Source organism: Camelina sativa, chromosome 1 (genome assembly GCF_030686135.1).
Source record: "Camelina sativa cultivar CO46 ecotype springtype chromosome 1, ASM3068613v1".
NCBI lineage: Eukaryota > Viridiplantae > Streptophyta > Magnoliopsida > Brassicales > Brassicaceae > Camelina > Camelina sativa.
Genome location: NC_141880.1, coordinates 5,362,682 through 5,382,999, shown reverse-complemented (window position 1 = coordinate 5,382,999; position 20,318 = coordinate 5,362,682). Strand labels below are relative to the sequence as shown.

Sequence of the window (20,318 nt, the reverse complement as noted above, 5' to 3'; positions counted from 1 at the left end):
CATAACTCTATATTTGTTAACACATAACAGAGAGATTACTCAAGCAGATAAGATCATTTTAATATACGCACAAATAAAATCCTCGAAACCACGTTTAGAGCGAATCTAAAGGCTTCGAAGAAGAACTATGTGCGATATATATATATATATATAATTCAAAACCCAGATTGAAAAAAAAAGATGGGTAAAAGGTGCTCAGATATATAATGAATGGTTGGGAAGTTAATCTCTTCAGTAAAAATCAGATTAACGAGATTTATACCCATCATCACCGCACCATTATATGCCTCAAATTGAACAAAAAAAGAAAGAAAGAAGAAAACAATTTTCAAAAAAATATTAGGTTAAATCGAAGGAAGAAGGAAGAGTAGCTCTTAATTAGGGTTTTGTAGTGCGAACACCTTATTTATATATATATAGGTCTCGCGCTAGGTTAACCACCTCGTTGACTCTTTTATGGGCCTTGGGCCTTTTGTGGCCCATTATTGTGTGACCAACCACGCTGTTACGGGCCACTTTCCTCAGTAAGTTGCGTTAACGTTGCTTCTACAGTTGTAATCGGACAGGATTCATGTTTCTTCTATATGTATGTTTCAAACTTTCAATGTTTGTTTGATGAATCATGAATCTATTAAAGTTTAATCGAAATTTATACAGTATATATATATGTAACAAAGTTGCAAACGCAAAATTTTACTTTTTGTTGTTCTACGTAAATTGGAGTATACTTATTAATTTTTGTTATGAGACCTATATAGTCTAGAGCTGTTCACAATATCTTATGTGTTAAGTTATATGTACAATACAGCCAATCAAAAGAAAAGTTGTATTCATCTTTAGCGTTGGCTTAAGATGATTGGTTTACCACAAGATCTTGTGTGTCATCATCCATTGTTCTTTTGATTCGCAGGCCGTAAAGACATTTATGGAGAAAACAAATCTTTTTCTTGTTAATGAATGAATATAGAGAACTGTACTTTTTGGAAAGAACGAGTAAATTGATCAAATGAAAAAAATGTGGCGGCCACTTACAAAAGTTTTTTGGGACTTCATCAAAGACAGGAAAAAAAAAACAAAGCATGCATGAACTAATAAAAAGCGAGGGTTATATATGGTCCCATTTTTGCTGCTGGCCACTTTGCTTCTATGCATCTCACATGGCTTAACATGTTCTTGTCTGATACCATCCCATACCCTCAAAGAAAAAAAGTTTGTTTATTATTACTTAATTAATGGGTGGTTTATGTTTGGGTTGGTCTGAAACTTAGCCACTGCAGTAAACTGTAAAGTTTACCTGATAGGCGCCTATTAATTAGTATTGGCTACAAATTGGTTTCTACGGCTATTTTCATCTACACTTAGACTTAACTATGTAAAACGGCCGGAATGCTTAACATATATATTTGATTCTTACACTTTTGAGTTTAAATGTATGTTTGATGCAATTAAGGTTGCCATATATTTGTCTCCTTCTTGCCTCACTTTGGAGCTTTATTGTTGTGCCCACATTTTTTCTTATATTTGTTTGTACTTTGTTTCATGGTCTTCATAATATTGATGATACCACACATATTTGAAACCACCACAACCTTCCAAAATTTCACAGCTCATCGAAACATTTTGATCATACCACTCGCAGATATCTTTGTGATCATACCACTCGCAGATAACATTTTGAGGTTTAAACAATTTTGTGTGGTCTTATATCTTTCATTCTGTATGTGATGTATATGTTACCTCAACAAATTAAAGAATCCATAAACCGATATCGTATTAATTATGAAACATATGCACGCACAAACACCCAAGCAATTACAATAATAAAACCCGAAGGCTAAATTAAAACTTATAAAAATATGGTAGTCCAAATATTAGAAACAATAACACGAAGCTCATGGCGATCCAATAAACCGAAGTAAAATGGCAAAAACAAATTAAAGAACCCTATAATTCTATGGAAGGTATAGAGAGACTTTTGGTTTAGAAGAGAAAACCAGATGCCAAAGCAACAACAGATGCAAACAATGCTGGGACGAACATAGCAGCATCAGAAGTAGGACTTGGAGCCGGAGCCTCAGTCTGTGCTGCCGCCTTTCCTACTGTGGAGAAAGCCACAACGGCCACCATCAACACCACCATAAGGTTCATCTTCATTGACTCCATGACTCCTCTTTTTACGCTTGAAAGATATTTAGAATTAGAATATATTTATGAGAGGAGAGGGTTGTTTTGTTCTTCTCTTTGGTGCGAATGATGAGTTGTGAGTTGTTTTGAAAGGGTATTTATAAGCCAATTGTGAGAATGTTGTTTCTAGAGACGTCTCTATAAAATATATTTTTCATTCACTTAACTTTTTAGTAAAGGAAAAGGTATCCGAATTACAGCACAGAAATAAAACATTTTGTCTAACAATTATGTGTAGTTTAATGGATGTCTTATAAAGTAACTGCTAAAATTAATGGACTTATTGGTGTCAACTGGAGGGAGATTATAGACACCGACTAGACCAAATTATAGTGTTTCTATTGTCTTTTGTACATCATTCAATACTTTTGTTCTATATAAAATAAAATGTATATATACTAGCTTCCGGTGATTAACTATCTAACTATAGGATTTGAATAATTATTCGAAATTATTTATCGATATGTAAAAAATGTGAGTAGAAATCGCCAAATTGGATACTATTATTCTTGAATAAGAAAGAAACAAAACTGGTTGTCCCAAAGCTGGCAGAGATTGGCTGTCTCTTGGCCCAAACTACATTGTTGTTTTTCTCAACTACTCTGTTTTTTCTTTACAGCCTCACGACTCATTCATGACTAAAATGTCTTATTCTTTGTTTTATTATAGTAGCTATAGTAAACAAATTAACATCTTGATTCTAATTCATACGGTAGATTAGACCAAAATATTGCTTTGAATATACGTAAATTGCGTGTAGCCTTCGTGTGGGGATATTTTTTTGCTTTAGTGTGTTTTTAGATTCTAGAAGATGTCTTTAATTAACATTCTAGATTCAAATTTGATCTTCCTATAATATGATTAAAAATTATGACATATGGTTAAAAAAACAACTTGTAAACAATATAAAATGTAATGTACGTGTTCCAAATTATAATTATTGCTTGTATAAATAACGTTTGTTTACATAATACATTGTATCAAGCTTTAGATTATGATATATGTACTACGTATGATCTCCACGTATAAAATTAGTTCTTTTGTGGAAAAGAATAGTTTAGTAAGAAATGGGTATCCTTATGTTGACTAATGATTCGTGAACCTAAAGATTCATATGAACACTCAATATACCTAGATTGAGATGAAATTCAAGAACTTATTAATCTTTTGGCTTTTTTTTTTTTCCTTTGTGGGTTTTGTAATTTCTGATGGAGTTCTAAAGTTGATTGCGTAACACAAGGATCAATTAGCCGTTTTAGCCTTTATAGTTTTGTTTTCGTTGAAACCAATGATACTGCTTTCCCCAACGTTCACTAGTTCATATCATACCAAACTATGATAATGACCAACCACCCCCCTTTCCTAAAATCCTTTTTCACACCTGTTAATTTTATTTGTATTGTTCTATTTTATATGTCGGCCATTTGTTTGTTTAAAAAATAATTTGCACAGTGTTTAGATATTGAAACGGCTTATATATTTGTTTTCATTAAAACAGTGGAGAAACTAGCCGGAAAGCTTGAATACCCCAAACATGCATTATTATAAGCATGGGGTTTCACTACAATGTGGCCCCAACCAATGAAACTAATTGTTGTTTTTTTTACCAAGTTCCAAAACAAAATGACTAGCTCTTTTATTATTTCATTATTGTGCTTAATATATTTACACCATATAAAATGTGTCATGAAATGCTGGATATAAACTGTATTTTAGTTTGAATAATAGAATAAGGAACCTCGAAATATACTGTTATCTTTGATTAAAATTTTTAAAGAAAATGTTTTCTTGGAGTCTCTTTCATTTTAGTTTTTTTAGTATATAGGAAACTTTAGCGACCTGTGCATGATGATGATTACAGACTTTAACAATGTTATCGTTCACTTTAACTTTGAAAATGGACCGTTGGTGGAATTCGAATTTAATTGTTTTTTTTTCGGATGACTTAAAAGAAAATAAAAAATCAGTCTATTTTTTTTTTTGTTATGCGACTTTTAGGCTTTGTTCCTTTTAGATTTTGAGAAGATTTATGTAGCAGATCAAAAAATTTATAGATAATGACAATTCCAGAATCATATTATACAGAATTTTGTTTTATGTTATAATTTGCTGTAAGATCAGTTTGGCTGAAATAACCCTACGAGAAGAATCTAATTTGCATTACTTTGAAAGTAAAAAATTGGTCAATATTTTTAAATAACATGAAAAGAGTAATAAGATATAGTTATGGATTTTTCATTTTTGTTGTGGTTAAAACAAAAAAAAAGACATGTATATGCTAATAAAAGCTTTTAGAGGCCAATGTTGGAGAATAATATTGTGCTTTGACAAGCCCATGTATAAAACTAACTTAGCCCACATAAATTTGAGTCATGTTTGTATCAAAAAAATTGAGACTGTTAACGTTTCTATGATGATTGTGTATATTGAAATCGGAAGATTGTATGGTTGTAAAATTATGTAATAAAGGGCCTTTTATGGATTTTACCACCTTTGTGCACTTTATATGATCTATCGTCTTACGGTCTTAGTTCTTTAGCTAGGCAAAGGTACCATTATCATATAATTGAAACAAGTTCCTTTCTAACTCCAATCGTCATTTTCTTTCCTTGCTTTTTATTCATTTCAAAGCAATGTTTTGTGTCTGTTTTCTCCATTCTTGTTGTTGGTAGTATAAGGTAGAAAGTGTAGTACGTAGTGCTATGTGATGGAAGAGTGATTCAGTTATTTGTATGAATTTGAAGAAAGATCAAAGCTTTTATGGAGAATTAACTTCTTTGTTTTAACTAAGCTACAAGCCTACAACTCAATTCTCCAGTGACATTTTTGTTTTTCAGTGTTAAGAGTTGAGACCAAGAGGATTGGACGCAAACACAAAGCATTAAGAGGATATTCAATAATCAATTTTCTGGTGATTGGTGAAGGAAGGAATGAGTGATCAAAGAAGAGGCATACAAAGGAGAGACAATGTGAAATTATACTAAGGGCTGAAGTTTCTTTGAGCTTTTAAGAAACTTAAAGTCACACCTACTTTTTCCCCCATCTACTTACATGGAGAGTACTACAAACAAACACCTTATCATAACGTTAATAACCAGACACATACTCAAAACTTCCCATCACCTAGAGAGCTTACACAGACTATCACTAGTTGGTTTTTTTACTACAGCCTAATACTACTACACAAGGAGGGATTTCACAAGATTGAAAGAGAGATAAAGGTGAGTACAACACTACACACATGCCTAGGTTATGGGCAGTTCTTGTTCTTACCGGGCCCACCGTAGTAGAAGTAATGTCCCCAGTCATCGTTGCTTCCGGTCTGAACATCATAACAATTAGATTTCTCGGTGAATGTCCCAAGTCCTTTTGGTGCTTTGAGGTTGTTGGATCCATCAACGACTTGGATGTTTCGAAAGTAACTTGCTTTGCTGAAACCTTCTTCTGGAAAATGACCGCTTCCCATCTGTGTCCAAGTGTGGTGACCATCTGACTGCGTGTTTACAACTTCTCCTCCCCATTCGATCATCGATGCACTCTCTGTTAGGTAGGAGAAAAGAAATGATGGCCAATATCCCAAAACATACCCATTTCCAAATTGCATCCACCAGTGTCCCTCTTTTGGATCCTGCGACATGTTAAACATAATACATTCAGCCTCAAGGCTTTAATTTTTCTTTAGAGAACAAAAAGATTGCAGTTATGACATAAGTACCTTCCAGATTAGAATACTGATATCGTACTGGGAATTACGATATCCAGAGACTGGTGAGATGCTTGCTCCCATTGCTATGTCACTGTTGATTTGAATAAAACCTGAGCAGAGAAGATTGTAGCAACCAGTAGCTTGATAGGCATCACTCTGCAAGAAGAAAGATTGAGCAACATAAGAACATCATGCTATATTTATTATACATACACCAAAAATATTTAATTCAAAGGGAGTTTTGAAATCTTACAGTCCAATAAGTGAAGAGTCTTGTGTTATTGTCTCCATATAGATCCGGACTCACCTGTAGTAAGCACAAGAAATCAAAATAAGCAACAAATTGCACAAGTCATCTTCACATCTCCAAAAGATAATGACAATGACTTTACCTGCCAACCAGCTTCAATGCTGTTAAGATCTTGTCCAAAGGAACCACCTAAAAGCCATATCTGCGACAAGCTGAATTCATTTGTGTTCTGTATCTTTGGCTCCCACACATTCAAAGTCGCCTTAGCTCCGTAATACCTATCTCCTTCCACATAAGCTATGGCGTGCTAATCTCATTCAAAAGGTTCAAGAAACGAAAACTTGGTTACAACAAAATGCCTCAGACCAATCTAAAAAGTGTCAAAAACAAATGAAGCATTTCTGATAATCCCTCACCTGATGACCATTTTGGTTGATGAGGTCAGGTTCCGCAGATTTAGGAAGAGGAACAGTTCTACGCTTCTTCTTGCCGTATCTTTTAACTGAACTTGCTCTTAACACATCATCTTCCCTTGTCCTCCTCATGGGAATGGTTCCTTCAGAACATTTACCATGCCGGTGCCACAACTGAGGGATGTGAGTTTCTTTCCCCTTTGGTTTTGCAGATACCTTATTGTCATCAAAGAGCCCTTCAGGGTGGTAACTAGGCCTCATCTGAACACACCAAGTAACCAAAAATCAGCAATGGAACAAAACATCTCAAGAGAGTTATCTAAATCATTAGTATTTTTTTTATCTACTGAACCTGAATCTTGTGATCTTTGAGGAAAGGGTGGTCAAAAGCTGGCTGCTTAGAGATAGGAACACAGTCGATTATATCTCCATCTGGGCTCTGTTAAACCACAAAGAAGAGCAAAGTAACTATAAGAACTCATCCCACACTCAGATTCCCATCATCTTCTCATCAAACTCAAAAAACCAGAGACAACACACAAACTAGTAAATATAAAAAAGAGAGAGATTTTGAACCTGAATGCTCTTAACAGCAGGTTTGTTCAACCTATTCAAGTGCTTCTTCACCTCAAACCTCTGCTTCGAAGCGCCATACCTCGCTGCTGCGCAGGACAGCGAGAGCATCCCCCACAGCCATAAACACACAAAGAAACCTCTATTCAATTTCACCAAGCTAAAATGCAGAGCTCCCATTCTCGCAATAAACCCAGAAACACCAACAAAAGAACAAAAGAACTTCGCTTTCGGTGAGATTCACACACCCAAAGGTCTACTACTAAGCTATAAGAATAGCTCTAAGAGCCAATGTAAAACAGAGAAAGAAGACTAAACCCTAACGAGAGAAGAAGTTCAAAGGAAACAATAATAATGTAGTTCGTTCGTGGGGACAGACAAGCTTTGGGGAGGTGGTGGTGGGTCTCAGTAAAATCCAACCATACATATCAAAATCCAAACTTTCTCAATTCTCTCTCTTCCCCTGCTTTGAATGAGAGAGAGAGAGTGAGAGAGATAGCTAGTGGAGAAAGCTCTCTCCTTTATTTTCACTTTCTCGCTCCAATTAGTTAATAACATGATTACAGATTTAGCTTACTTTTAATTTTTATTTTATTTTTGGTCAATATCACTTTAGTTTACTTTTGATTTTCTCTTCTTTGTTTTACCAATTTTTGTCCATAACACACCATCCCTTTGTATATAACGTACCGTTCAATTATGTGGTTTTTGTTTTGATAATTGGCAAATTAGGTGCTTCTTGTAATCTATCTTAAACTAAGAGCATTATAAAATGTAGTAAGTATTGTTTTTGTCAAATTGGTCTACCTTTGAGTATTGGTCTGTCTCTGTCACGTGGTATTTGTGGTTTAAAGAGAACCTTGGGCTCTCCTCCACATTAGTCTCCCAAATTTTCCTGATTTGCCCCCCCCCCCCCCCCCCTTCTTGATGAATGCAAAAATGTTATAACAAAGGGTGTCATGGTAGTTTACTTTTCATACTAGCAAATGGAAAACAAAAAAAACTAGACCCTTTAAAATATCTTTGACTAGCGTCGTTAACTCCATGTCATGGGCCACGCTTTGGATACTGTGACAGCTAGTAACTTACTAGTGATGGTCTAGTAGCACCGCACGTAATGTATCTGTGTAGGCAAAGGAAACTCACACGTGCGTGAAGGTTGCATCATTCATCGTACGCGCAGTTTAGGTTATCGCCACTACTGAACAAGAACAACGCAATCACTAATATGAGGTATTATATCAAATTATGTATATGATATGATGAAATGGGGAATGGAGGTCTATTATAGCTAACGGTCAAAAACGTAGTAGAATCCAATGAGATCGAATTAGTTGGATCCCTATTAAAGAGGACTTGCTCTCTCTACCAAATTATAACATTCTCTATAGGGTAAAATCATTAATGTGTGGAGACTTATTATTGGTCTTTCTGTCCATACATTTTTATAATTTGCATTTATGTATTATAACATCTCAATTAATTAATTTAGCGGATGCCCATGTTAGATCAAACCCTAAAGATGACAAAATCACACATGCAGGGGCAGGGCTGTCGCCTGGGTAGATGTGGCGGTGCTATAAACTGAAGAAGACAACATTTGTTAGACAAATTTTTTTGGGACTCAATATTTAAGATTTATTGAAGCACGTACGTGTGGCTTCATTATTGACAAATAATAAATTTTGGAAATTAATACTATTAGAAAAGGAAATATAACAGTAGTTATTGTTTCCTTTTAATTAGATTAGGAAGTCTCATATGTTATGGATGTACCTCACCGAATATTACGGGTATCACAGAGTTGAACTCTGAAAAATTAATGTATTCATTTCATGTAGTAGAACTTTCCATATAACAAAACGGTAAATCAAGAGATTTGATGTTGATGCATATGCATTTGCAATGGTGTAGGTGTAGCTACGGGCTACCTTTCGTTTCTAGTGGATTAGTTTTTGAATTCGGTCTTAGCTAGGAAGTAAGTTAAAGGACCAAAGTTCGTAAACTAATTGTGTGCTCTCATTTATGAACTAGATCATCTGTTTCCCCATTTAGTTAGAACAACGAAACCACTCCCGTATACCTATCTCCAAAAATTTATCTACTACGCATGGGTTAAGACTTAAGACTAGTCCGGAATGTCGGTAAAGTGAAAGGCTATATATATCCAAAACTTATAATTGCATTAAAAGCCACAACACAACGTTGTGATAGGGCATGATTGAAGGAGAGAGAAAAAGCAAGTAAAAGAAGTTGAATTTATGGAGCCATATAGATTTTATATAATGCGAAAAAGTTAGTATGATAATAGTGTGTGACATGATGGTATATGACCACACGAAAGGAAGTGGAGCCACAAGCTTTTCTCATCGTATCCCGCTTTATTATCTTCTGTTTAATGACTCCATTATTGGAAAATGGACACACAATGCGAATCATACGTGTATATTTTTTTTTTTAATAATGGAGGCCTGGAGGGATCCTTCCTATACCAAAATTCATAAGCATTTCAAAAGATGTGAAAGTGATATCTAAAAAAAAAACTAACTATGATTGAAATAGAGGTGAAAACATGATTTGAACGTTTATAATCGGTAGGTTAACTCGATAGATTCTTGGAGGGTACCAAATGACTGATTTCATTATAGTATCATAGTACGCTAACCATTGGCTGTATAAATAATTATATATGCCTGACATGATCGTCAATCTATGGATGTATCCATATTGTCTTCGGGCTAATACATTGAGAAATGTGACTTTTTCACTTTATTCCTGTTTAGTTGAATTATTAGATGGAATCATAGAGAGACCTTGAATCCAATTTTGACTTGTTCCTAAAATATCTAGGAAAATGTCATGCAATGTAATTATTATATAACACCATCAGTAGATTCAGAAATAACATACGGTCTACGGAAGAAGGGTTATAAACTTATAACTTGTAATGTGATCTGATCTTGTTATTGATTATCCAAGAGTAATTTTACAGTATCCAAGAAATATCAAATTAATAAATTAAGACATTCACATATTCAATTAGCTAGGACAACAATACCAAAAGAATCAGTAAGTAATTAAAAAAAAAACAGAAATCAACTAGTCTAATTAATCTGAGTCCGGGAACTGGTAATAGTCATCTCAAAATCCGAAGTAGATGATGAAGAATATTACGGAGAATCAAATCATATAATCCCTTTGATTACGCTACTCAATCACTCTCGTTAATCTTTCTCATTTACTGTATAGAATATTGACTTACTATAGTTAGCTTGTACACTCTTGTATATATTGCCTTTGTAATACTCATCAATAGATATCACATTCAACACTTACATGATATCAGAGCATCATAGTCCATAACCCTAAATTTTTCCTTTTTCTTCTCCATTTGTTTTTCTTTTGCCGTCATGGCTGCTTCTCAAAATCTTACTCCCACATATAACATCACAAAGCCAAAAAGCAAATTAAATCTTCATGTTGCAGGTATGAGACAATCACGAGAACCGTCGATTGCTACACAAGCTTTAAGGGATGAGCGGTGGCGTCGATCGATGTCTGTGGAGTACAATGCTCAACGTCTTCATCAAACGTAGGATTTAGTTCCTCCAAATCCCGCGCAGAATGTTATTGGTTGTCGTTGGGTCTTTACCACCAAGTATCATCCTAATGGAGAATTGAATCAATACAAGTCGCGATTGGTTGCAAAGGGTTTCCATCAGAAGTTTGGGGTTGATTATGCAGAAACATTCAGTCCGGTCATTAAATCAACAACGATTCGATTAGTACTTGAAGTTGCAGTTGCTTGCTCTTGGCCAATCAAAGAACTTGATGTCAATAATGCGTTCTTACAAGGTGAACTAACGGAGGAGGTATATATGGCTCAACCTCAAGGGTTTGTTGACAAGGATCGTCCAGACTACGTTTGCCGACTAAAGAAACCGATCTACGGTCTAAAACAAGCTCCGCGTGCCTGGTATCTTTCTCTCAAACAACATCTTCTACAAACTGGTTTCCGAATTCTCTTGTCGATACTTCTTTATTTATCCATCGGACTGCCCTAACATTCACTTATGTTCTTGTATATGTGGATGACATTCTGGTAATTGGTAATGATCCCAAGCTTGTTGACCAAGTGCTCCATGCCTTTGCTACTCGCTTCTCTATTAAGGATCCCACTGATCTTAGTTATTTTTTTGGGATAGAGGCTACACGATCTAAGCCTGGTCTACATCTAATGCAACGAAAATATATTGTTGATCTTCTCGCGACTCATAACATGTCCGATGCAAATCCAGTCGCTACACCGCTTCCTGTTTCACCTAACTCACTCTCCATGGAGGAACTCCACTTGATGATGCAAAACAGTATCGTTCAGTTGTTGGGAGTCTACAATACCTTTCTTTCACACGGCCTGATATTGCTTATGTTGTCAATCGTTTGTCACAGTTTATGCATCGGCCAACAGTAGAGCATTGGCAAGCAGCGAAACGGGTCTTAAGGTATCTTGCAGGGACTCTCACTCATGGTATTTTCTTTCCCTCTAACTCTGCAATCTCTCTACAAGCATATTCGGATGCAGATTGGGCTGGTGATATCGATGATTTTGTGTCTACCAATGCCTTTATTGTATACTTGGGACGTAATCCAATCTCATGGTCTTCTAAGAAACAACGTGGTGTCGCTCGATCCTCCACAGAAGCAGAATATCGGGCTGTTGCCAATACAGCCTCTGAAGTTCGATGGTTATGTTCTCTACTTACCGAGCTTGGTGTTACCTTACCTGCAACTCCAGTTATTTTTTGTGATAACATTGGTGCCACATATCTATGCGCCAACCCAGTTTTTCACTCACGTATGAAACATCTGGCTTTGGACTATCATTTTATTCGGCAACAGATTCAAGCTGGGATACTACGGGACCTTACATGTCTCTACACAAGATCAGCTTGCCGACGCCCTTACTAAGCCACTGTCGAGACCGGGTTTCCAAAGAGCATGTCACAAGATTGGAGTTCGAGGACTCCCTCCACCTTGAGGGGGCGTATTACGGAGAATCAAATCATATAATCCCTTTGATTACGCTACTAAATCACTCTCATTAATCTCTCTCATTTACTGTGTAGACTTTGACTTACTATAGTTAGCTTGTACACTCTTGTATATATTGCCTTTGTAATACTCATCAATAGATATCACATTCAACACTTACAAAAAGACCCATGATGATGATCATCAAAATCGCCGTTACTAGTATGATCAATAGCAAGCACGTCCTCATCATCATCATAATTATCATCATGATAATAATAATAATAATCATCAGAATCATAATCATATATGGGGAAACACATAAACTCCCATAAACAGATACCAAAATGAAAAAGAGGGAGGCAACAAGCCATCTTCATAAGCTCTTGGGTATTCAACAAATCCGACGACGGAACGCTCCTCATCCGCTGCAACTTTTCAGTGGAAACGTTCGCCACCGTCACCACTGCCGAGCTTCTAAACACCACAGCCAACAAAATCCTCTCTTTTCCTTCTTCTATACGGAACTAGCTCGCGGTTTTTGACCTTGTTATAGTCTTGCACATGTCGTGAAGCTTGTGATATCATTATTTTTTCACAGCAAAATATTCACATTGTTTGTTACAGAAAAGAAGAATTAAATAAGCCAAAATTTACATGTAATTGTTTGTTTAAATGTTTTTATTTATCTTTTACAACATTAAAGTACTTTATTTATATAAAACTGCTATTTTTAAAAATAATTATCAGATACATAACAAATTTCTATTTATTTTGATCATTATCCTATTATATTAATTGATAAGTACAAATATAAAATTAACTTTATAAAATGTAAAAAAATAGTAAATTGTATTGTTCACAATTAGAATATAATAATTACTAATTTAATATATTTCACAAAATAGTGATGCAACAAACAAACAATACAAAATGGTAATATACATGAAACACATTAAAATATTTTAATATTCTAAAATAACTAGTATTTATGATGATAAATGTAGATTTACAAAATAATTGCAATATTAAAAGTAAATACCTCAGATTCTATAGGTTTTGTGTCCAACAAAGTAAAAAAAACAACAAAAGACTTCTAGAAAAAAAAATAAAAAAATAATAAAGAACCGACTTGTAAATTTAAGAAAATCAAAAGCCCAACAAAAAATTAGAGGTTTTGACATTTTCTTAGGGTTTTAGTCAACCCTATCCACTCACTAGTCGAGAAACAGAGAGAGAGAGAGAGAGAGAGAGAGAGAGAGAGAGATAGAGATGGAGGCACTTAAGGTATGGAGCCTAACGGCGACGCCATTGAAGCAGTTACTCCGTCTATCTTCTTCCTCTACGCGTCTCGCCACCACAATATACGGAAGAAGATCCTACCACTTATCACCGGTGCTCCGATGTGCCTCCGCAGCTTCTTCTTCTTCTTCCAATGCCACGACGGCTGAAACTTCCAAACCATCCGGCCGTAACCGCCGGTCCGCTTCCTCTTCCAATTCCACTTCTGATCGTGAAGCTATCCGCTCCATTCGCCTTAAAAAGGTGTGATTTTTAATTCAAATATGTGAGCTTTTCATTCAAATATCTGAGCTAGGAATTGGGTTTTGATCAATGTTTGTTTTGTGTTGGTTCATAGGTTGAAGAACTGAGAGGTCAAGGTCTTGAACCGTATGCTTATAAGTGGGAAAAAACTCACAGTGCAAATCAGCTTCAAGAGATATATAAGCATTTAGCTAATGGTGAAGAATCAGACAATGAGAGTGATCGTGTTTCTATAGCTGGCAGAGTCGTTGCTCGTAGAGCGTTTGGGAAACTTGCGTTCTTGACTCTGAGAGATGACTCTGGAACTATTCAGGTTTCATTCACTCTTTTTTTGTTCCTATTGTTTAGATCATTAGATGGCTTTGTATCCATTTCATTAGAAGCTGGCTGTAACATTTCCTTATCGAAACAAGAATTTATTTCCCCTTGTATTTTCATCTCCTGGTCTTTGCAGCTTTACTGTGAGAAGGAAAGGCTTTCGGATGATCAGTTTGAACAGTTGAAGGCACTTATCGATATTGGTGATATTTTGGGTGCTAGTGGCTCAATGAAGAGGACTGAGAAAGGTAGAACTTTCGAATAAGATGATTAATCTGGATAGAAAAGCATTGTTTTTTGGGGTTTGTTTACTAACTGTTTGGTCTCTGAACTTTACAGGGGAGCTTTCTATATGTGTGAATTCTTTTTCAATTCTCACAAAATCTCTCCTTCCACTGCCAGACAAATATCATGGTCTAACTGATATTGATAAACGTTACCGCCAACGGTGAGCTCTGTCTTCTATCTATGTAAAATCGGTGGGTCTAATTCTTTAAAGAAAGTCTATAAGTTTTACTGTGTTTCTTACTAGGTATGTTGATATGATTGCTAATCCTGAAGTGGCTGATGTGTTCCGGAGAAGGGCAAAAGTATGTTATCAAAATATTCAAACTCTCATTTGAGCATCTAGTTTCTTTGGTGTACGATCCCTAAACAACCTCACGAAGTATCAATAGGATTTTCAGTTGATTCTCGTTTAAGATTGTTCGAGTTTTTTTTTTTATTTTTACAAATCAATGATACTCTTCTTCTGTTTTGTTGTAGTAGATTGTTTCAGAGATACGCAAGACAGTTGAGTCTTTTGGATATTTGGAGGTTGAAACTCCAGTTCTTCAGGTTTGTGGCCTACCTTCATTCTCAAATGTTCACTTAATACTGAATTCTCGTGTAGGAGTCGATTTGATGAACTTGTGAAAACTAGGGAGCAGCTGGTGGAGCGGAAGCAAGACCGTTTGTAACGTTTCATAACTCACTTGGGAGGGATCTATACCTGAGGATTGCAACTGAGCTTCACTTGAAGAGAATGCTGGTGAGAAACATCTTTTATTTTCAAATCTCTTAGCGTTTGCTGTCGTTCTTTTTATCTTTCTTTTGTATTAGCTCACCACTTTTGGTTGGAAATAAAATTACCTGTACCTCAGATATTTATGAAGGATAAATGTTGTCTCTGAATAGATTTCACTTTGTGGTCACAGGTTGGTGGGTTTGAGAAAGTGTATGAAATTGGTCGTATATTTAGAAACGAAGGCATTTCGACACGGCACAATCCTGAATTCACGACCATCGAGGTAGTTTATAATATGACTTCTCCTCGATCATATGCATCACTTGTGCTTCCATACTCTTTAATGGTTCCCTGATCCATAACATTTTTAGCTTTGTTTAGATGTATGAAGCTTATTCGGACTACCAGAGCATGATGGACATGGCTGAACTAATCGTCACTCAATGTGCAATGGCAGTTCATGGGAAGCTAACAATTGATTACCAGGTGAATATGCTCTGCCATCACAGCTAGTTTCGGGAGATAAACTCATCTGGATTCTATGTTGGTTGTGAATTGTTGAGAGACTGAGTTATGGTTGCTCTGTGCAGGGAACAGAAATCTGCCTCGAGCGGCCTTGGAGGAGAGAAACCATGCATAATCTCGTCAAAGAGATTACAGGAATCGATTTCAGTGAGCTAGGGGAAGATATCGGAAATGCCAAAGACACAGTTCTGCTGGCACTCCAAGACGTGCTTGAGCCCAAGGACAAATCCGGAATCAGAGCTTGCTCTTCCCTAGGCCATCTTCTGAATGAGGTGAAGCTTCTTCAGTTGACACTTACTATCAAATCTGAGATTTATGTGCTTAAATCATTTCGCGTTTTCAGGTTTTCGAAGTTGTTGTAGAGCCAAAGCTTGTGCAGCCCACATTTGTCTTGGACTACCCAATCGAAATATCTCCTTTGGCCAAGCCTCATCGCAGGTAAAGTTGTTGCTAGAACTCTGTTTCCTGGCATTGACTCGATTTTTACCTTTTCTCCCAATACTGTTACCATCTTCTAGATCATTCATCTTGTGTTATAATATATTTTCCAAGTGTAAGTAGCTTCTTTTTCTGCAACAGCAACGCAAGTTTGACTGAAAGATTTGAGCTGTTCATCTGTGGCCGTGAAATGTCAAACGCATTCTCTGAATTGACTGATCCAGTGGACCAGGTAATGGGATAATGAAGCCTTCCACATTCCTGCAATTTTGTGTCCTCTTAAATAACAGTCTACATAGTGAAGGATATGCTTTTTTAGTTATCTTTGTGTACACTGGATCATAAAAGATTATTGATTTGTTTAAATATGGTAGAGGACGCGGTTGGAAGAGCAGGTAAAGCAGCATAACGCAAAGAGAGCAGAGGCCGCACCAGAATCTCCTGAACCAAACGCAAAGAAAGATGATGATGATGAGGAGTCATATGAGGTAACCCTTGACGAGGACTTTCTCACTGCCCTGGAATACGGAATGCCTCCAGCTTCGGGAATGGTACTTATGTCTATTTTCTTTCCTTTATACAATTAGAGTAATAGTATCACATTAGTTTAGTGTTAGCACACTGACATCTGTAACATGACTGGATTAGCCTTCTATGCTCAAGTACTTGTATTGTTTCTTTGTTTCTCTTAGGGGCTTGGAATTGACAGGCTAGTGATGCTACTGACGAACTCCGCTAGTATAAGAGACGTGATTGCGTTTCCTGTTCTGAAAGTTCAGCAGTAACTCTTAGTTATGCCGAAAGTGGTAATATGCATGTTGTAACTTTTTATAGCATTCTTGTGTATCTTTTTTGGCGATTTTTCTAGCAGCAAGTTGGAGGAAGAATGTGTAACAGACGCAATTAGATAGCAAAACAACATTCATATTCGTCAGTTTTCTGGAGATTTGGAGCTTCTCCAGTTTTGACAGTGTTGAAATATCCATCTTCCCTCAATGAAGAAGCATGCAGCATAAAAGTCATACGGGAAACTCTTAACCCCTTTGTTGGGGAAAACCATTATTGTTTTTGAAGTTGTCTATGGAACTTTCATAGTCTAAAAACTAATAGACTTCTATATTGTCATAATCAGATTCTATCATATCATTAAGCTTCTTTTATAAACAAAACACACCAAATGAAACTCTTTACGAACTCATCTCTCTTCTCCCACATGAACTCCTACATCTAATCTAAAGCTACGTTTCAAAAGAGAATGCGAGAACAACAAACTATAAACAGCTAACGAATGTCGACTAACAAAAAAAAAACAGCTAACGAGTAACATGATGAGCTGAAACGTACTTTTCTTACTCGTGCAATGAAAATAAGATGCAACAGCCAAATCCTTTATAAGATGCAATCAATGGCAAAACACAAGTTAATTACATAATACTGAACACAAAACAAAAAGAGAAGAAATTAATAACAGGTTATTTCAAGAGTACATGAAATGAAAGTCAGTAAGAAACACATCAAGGATCTGGAAGTTGAACTAATTAATAACATTTTGCTTTCCTTTTGCGGTTGATTTGAAGTTGCACTAAACTTGGAACATAAGAAGAGAAGACAAGTGGGTGACAATCTCCGTTATCGGGACCATCTCCAATCACAGATTTAATATATCCATCTTCTCCAATAATATGAGCTGTTTGGTAGTATAAAAACTTGTACTCTAAATACGCGTCAAGATCAAAAACCACAGCGACCTTCTTCTCCTCGTCGATGAAGAAGCTTCCAGCTTGAAAACCAACAGGAAAACCAGTAAGATCAGCTGTGATATTAACGTTCAAAAACTTGCTCCATGATACCGCACTGGGATCAATCTTATTCGTAACCCAAATCTCAATCATCGACGGCCCATCTGTCTCAGACCTTTGGTATAACACAGCCACCTGCTCCTCTCTGACACAAGATAGAGTCACACGCTCTTCAGAAAAAGAGCTAGAGGGCAGATAAAGACGCGGTCCAAATCTCTCTGTTGTAAAGTCAAAACAGAGTAAAAAACGTTCATCCTTTTGAGCCAAAAAATAAGTATTTCCTTTCAAAGACACGCAACCTCTTATAAACCATGCATGCTCGTCGGGAGTGACAGAAAGATCTCTCCATGAATTAGAGCTAAACTCGTAGATCTGGCTAATAAAACCTGGTTCTATCCCACTGTAGTAATCGAAAAACCTCAAGATTTTGTGGTTACGGTTCTTGTCGTATCCGAGAGCATACAAATCTAATTTGTATGAACGGTGACCGTCCTGGATACACCAAGTTTGCCCTAGATACGGGTTCCATACCACGAGCTTAGAAGCCTTAGATTCGTGCTCGATATCACATAATAATAAGCCGTCACAGTGAAAGACTTTATATGGCTCGACTTTACCAAGTATACTTATTTCCTTCATAGGTGGATTAACGTAGTGACTATAGTCATCGCGGATTCCTTGGAGAACGAACGTCATGAAACAAACCTTAAAATCCTTTATATAGAACCCTCGAAACTCTTGCTTCCTTGCTGCTGTACCTAACATATGGTTTTTGGATAAATCGTATAACGTTTTGCAAGTGGATCCCATTGCACCTAGAGATTTCATTGGAACCCTAGAGCATATATCTTCTGCTAAATCCTCTGGAAGATCGGGAAAACTCATCCTTCTACCAAAGTTTTCTAATCCAAACAGATGTTTTTGCGCTTTTTGTCCACTCTTTCTCGATCGCTTCTTGATGCAGAGACAAAATCTTTAAAAGCTATATAGGGTACGCGATTAGTTTTATTTTTATGCGTCACCGCTTTAGATAAACTTTTTCTTTTTCCTACTTTGTTTTTTTGTTAATATATCTATTTTCTCGTTTAATTCACAAAAAAAATAATGATTCTAAATTTGTAATCAAGGAAAACACTGAAAAGGATATATAATGAAAGTGCAAAAAGTCACCATTGGTATTAGACAGTAGACACCTTCAAAACTGGGTGTTTCAAGTAATATGTATTACGGTATTAGCCACATGTTCAAGGTGTTGAAGAGATTAACACTGATTGATTAAAAAAGGAAGCTACACGCTCCCCTTCTAGCTCTCTAGACTTTTGCTAATTTTCTAACTGATTCTGTGTCGACCAAAGTTGATCTCCTGTTGTTTAGGTTAGGGACAAAGCTAAAAACAAAAAGAACTTTAATCATTACTTTTCCATTAAATGCTTCGAATGTTGTTTTTTAAAGTAATTTTATACTAAAATATTCTTCTTCTTCTTTTTTGTTTGAAAAAGACAAGCTAACGCCAATGTTTAGAATTTAGAAAGTTAAGTATGATGGATTATACTACAATTTATAGTCTTTTTTGTTTGGAGAGGGTAATAATAATGCTTGTGGGTTTTCTAGCTTTAGATGTCGATTGAGGTAACTTGGAGTGTATCCGACCAATTTATAAATGATTGACGCCTACACACAATAATAAGCAAATCTCACACATGTGTAAGAGAGACAAGTTGTATGGCTTTTGAGTTTGATTGATCTCGAAATATATATATGTCAGAACTCAGAAGCATCCTATGTCTCATCATTATTCTCTCTATTAATTGGCACACGCATTATACGCATTTACATACCTATGTGTTTATAAATACATATGTGATCTATAGATCATATCTGGATTTGTCAACTAAAGAAAAATACATAGAAATCAAAATTTTGATATATATACTTCTCCTTCACGTGGAAACTTCGTGTGACTTGTTCCATTAATCATCTAGATTTGACATGGGTTATCACATTATGCATTTAGATTTGCAAGATGATCTCGACACAACAGTGCATATTGTAAACAGAAGGTATAAATTTAATCCTGTTATTAGATGATTTGCAAACAAATTCAGTAAGTTCACTAGATTAGGACCCGTGCTACAGCACAGGTTGAAATTCTTTTTATTTATATTATAATTTTAAAATAAAATATAATTTATATGACTATTTTAAAAAGTTTTTTTGGATAAAACATTATGCAATAAAATCATATGCTAAATATAATGACTTGAAAAAAATATCTATTTTGTAAGTTTTATATTGTTAATTTTGTAATTTTATTTATGAGAAATGGTTATGTTTTTTGTTTGTTTTTATTTTAATTTTTGAACATGTTTGGTGAAAGTTTTTTAATATGACTCGTGCTTAGGTAAGATTTTATTTTCAGTTTCACAATAAGATCTCGAAAATCACGATTAAGTGTGATAAACTGCCAAGATTTTATTCCTTTTAACGCCTAAGAATATATTTTTATGCCAAACAGTATATATTTTGTAAC

The 20,318-nt window shown here is 35.7% G+C and overlaps 3 protein-coding genes, 1 non-coding gene and 1 pseudogene across 6 annotated transcripts; 1 reads left to right on the top strand and 4 right to left on the bottom strand.

Annotated features, from left to right (window-relative positions):
• Window positions 1–193: 193 nt before the first annotated feature.
• On the bottom strand, window positions 194–276 carry LOC147949568 (small nucleolar RNA U30). The gene has a single exon (XR_015565655.1). It is a non-coding gene; the product is annotated as a small nucleolar RNA U30 (small nucleolar RNA).
• A 1,476-nt stretch (window positions 277–1,752) lies between these two features.
• On the bottom strand, window positions 1,753–2,270 carry LOC109133126 (arabinogalactan protein 12). The gene has a single exon (XM_019246061.2). The coding sequence runs from the start codon at window positions 2,161–2,163 to the stop codon at window positions 1,981–1,983; it is 183 nt and encodes a 60-aa protein (XP_019101606.1). The 5' UTR covers window positions 2,164–2,270; the 3' UTR covers window positions 1,753–1,980.
• A 2,873-nt stretch (window positions 2,271–5,143) lies between these two features.
• Window positions 5,144–7,703, bottom strand: LOC104778014 (protein neprosin). The gene is made up of 7 exons (XM_010502371.3): window positions 7,130–7,703; window positions 6,906–6,992; window positions 6,557–6,814; window positions 6,283–6,447; window positions 6,144–6,197; window positions 5,900–6,046; window positions 5,144–5,812 (listed from the first exon to the last, which is right to left on the bottom strand). Exons 1-7 carry the CDS (start codon window positions 7,304–7,306, stop codon window positions 5,435–5,437), a joined length of 1,266 nt encoding a protein of 421 aa, XP_010500673.1. The 5' UTR covers window positions 7,307–7,703; the 3' UTR covers window positions 5,144–5,434.
• Window positions 7,704–13,332: 5,629 nt separating this feature from the next.
• On the top strand, window positions 13,333–17,158 carry LOC104778004 (lysine--tRNA ligase, chloroplastic/mitochondrial). Of its 2 annotated transcripts, none has more exons than XR_015558161.1 (14): window positions 13,333–13,702; window positions 13,797–14,015; window positions 14,157–14,268; window positions 14,360–14,468; window positions 14,553–14,610; window positions 14,789–14,857; window positions 14,943–15,050; window positions 15,217–15,309; window positions 15,398–15,512; window positions 15,617–15,823; window positions 15,895–15,989; window positions 16,131–16,221; window positions 16,364–16,540; window positions 16,682–17,158. XR_015558161.1 is itself a non-coding variant. In XM_010502360.3 (14 exons), the coding sequence occupies exons 1-14, from the start codon at window positions 13,430–13,432 to the stop codon at window positions 16,772–16,774; spliced, it is 1,809 nt and encodes a 602-aa protein (XP_010500662.2). In that variant the 5' UTR covers window positions 13,333–13,429; the 3' UTR covers window positions 16,775–17,158. The 2 variants fall into 2 exon arrangements, 1 of the variants encoding a protein (XP_010500662.2); XM_010502360.3 differs by having other exon boundaries at window positions 15,408–15,512.
• A 200-nt stretch (window positions 17,159–17,358) lies between these two features.
• Window positions 17,359–19,783, bottom strand: LOC104777997 (F-box/kelch-repeat protein At3g13680 pseudogene; annotated as a pseudogene). The gene has a single exon (XR_015558152.1). The product of XR_015558152.1 is annotated as an F-box/kelch-repeat protein At3g13680 pseudogene (transcript).
• Between the last annotated feature and the right edge of the window lie 535 nt (window positions 19,784–20,318).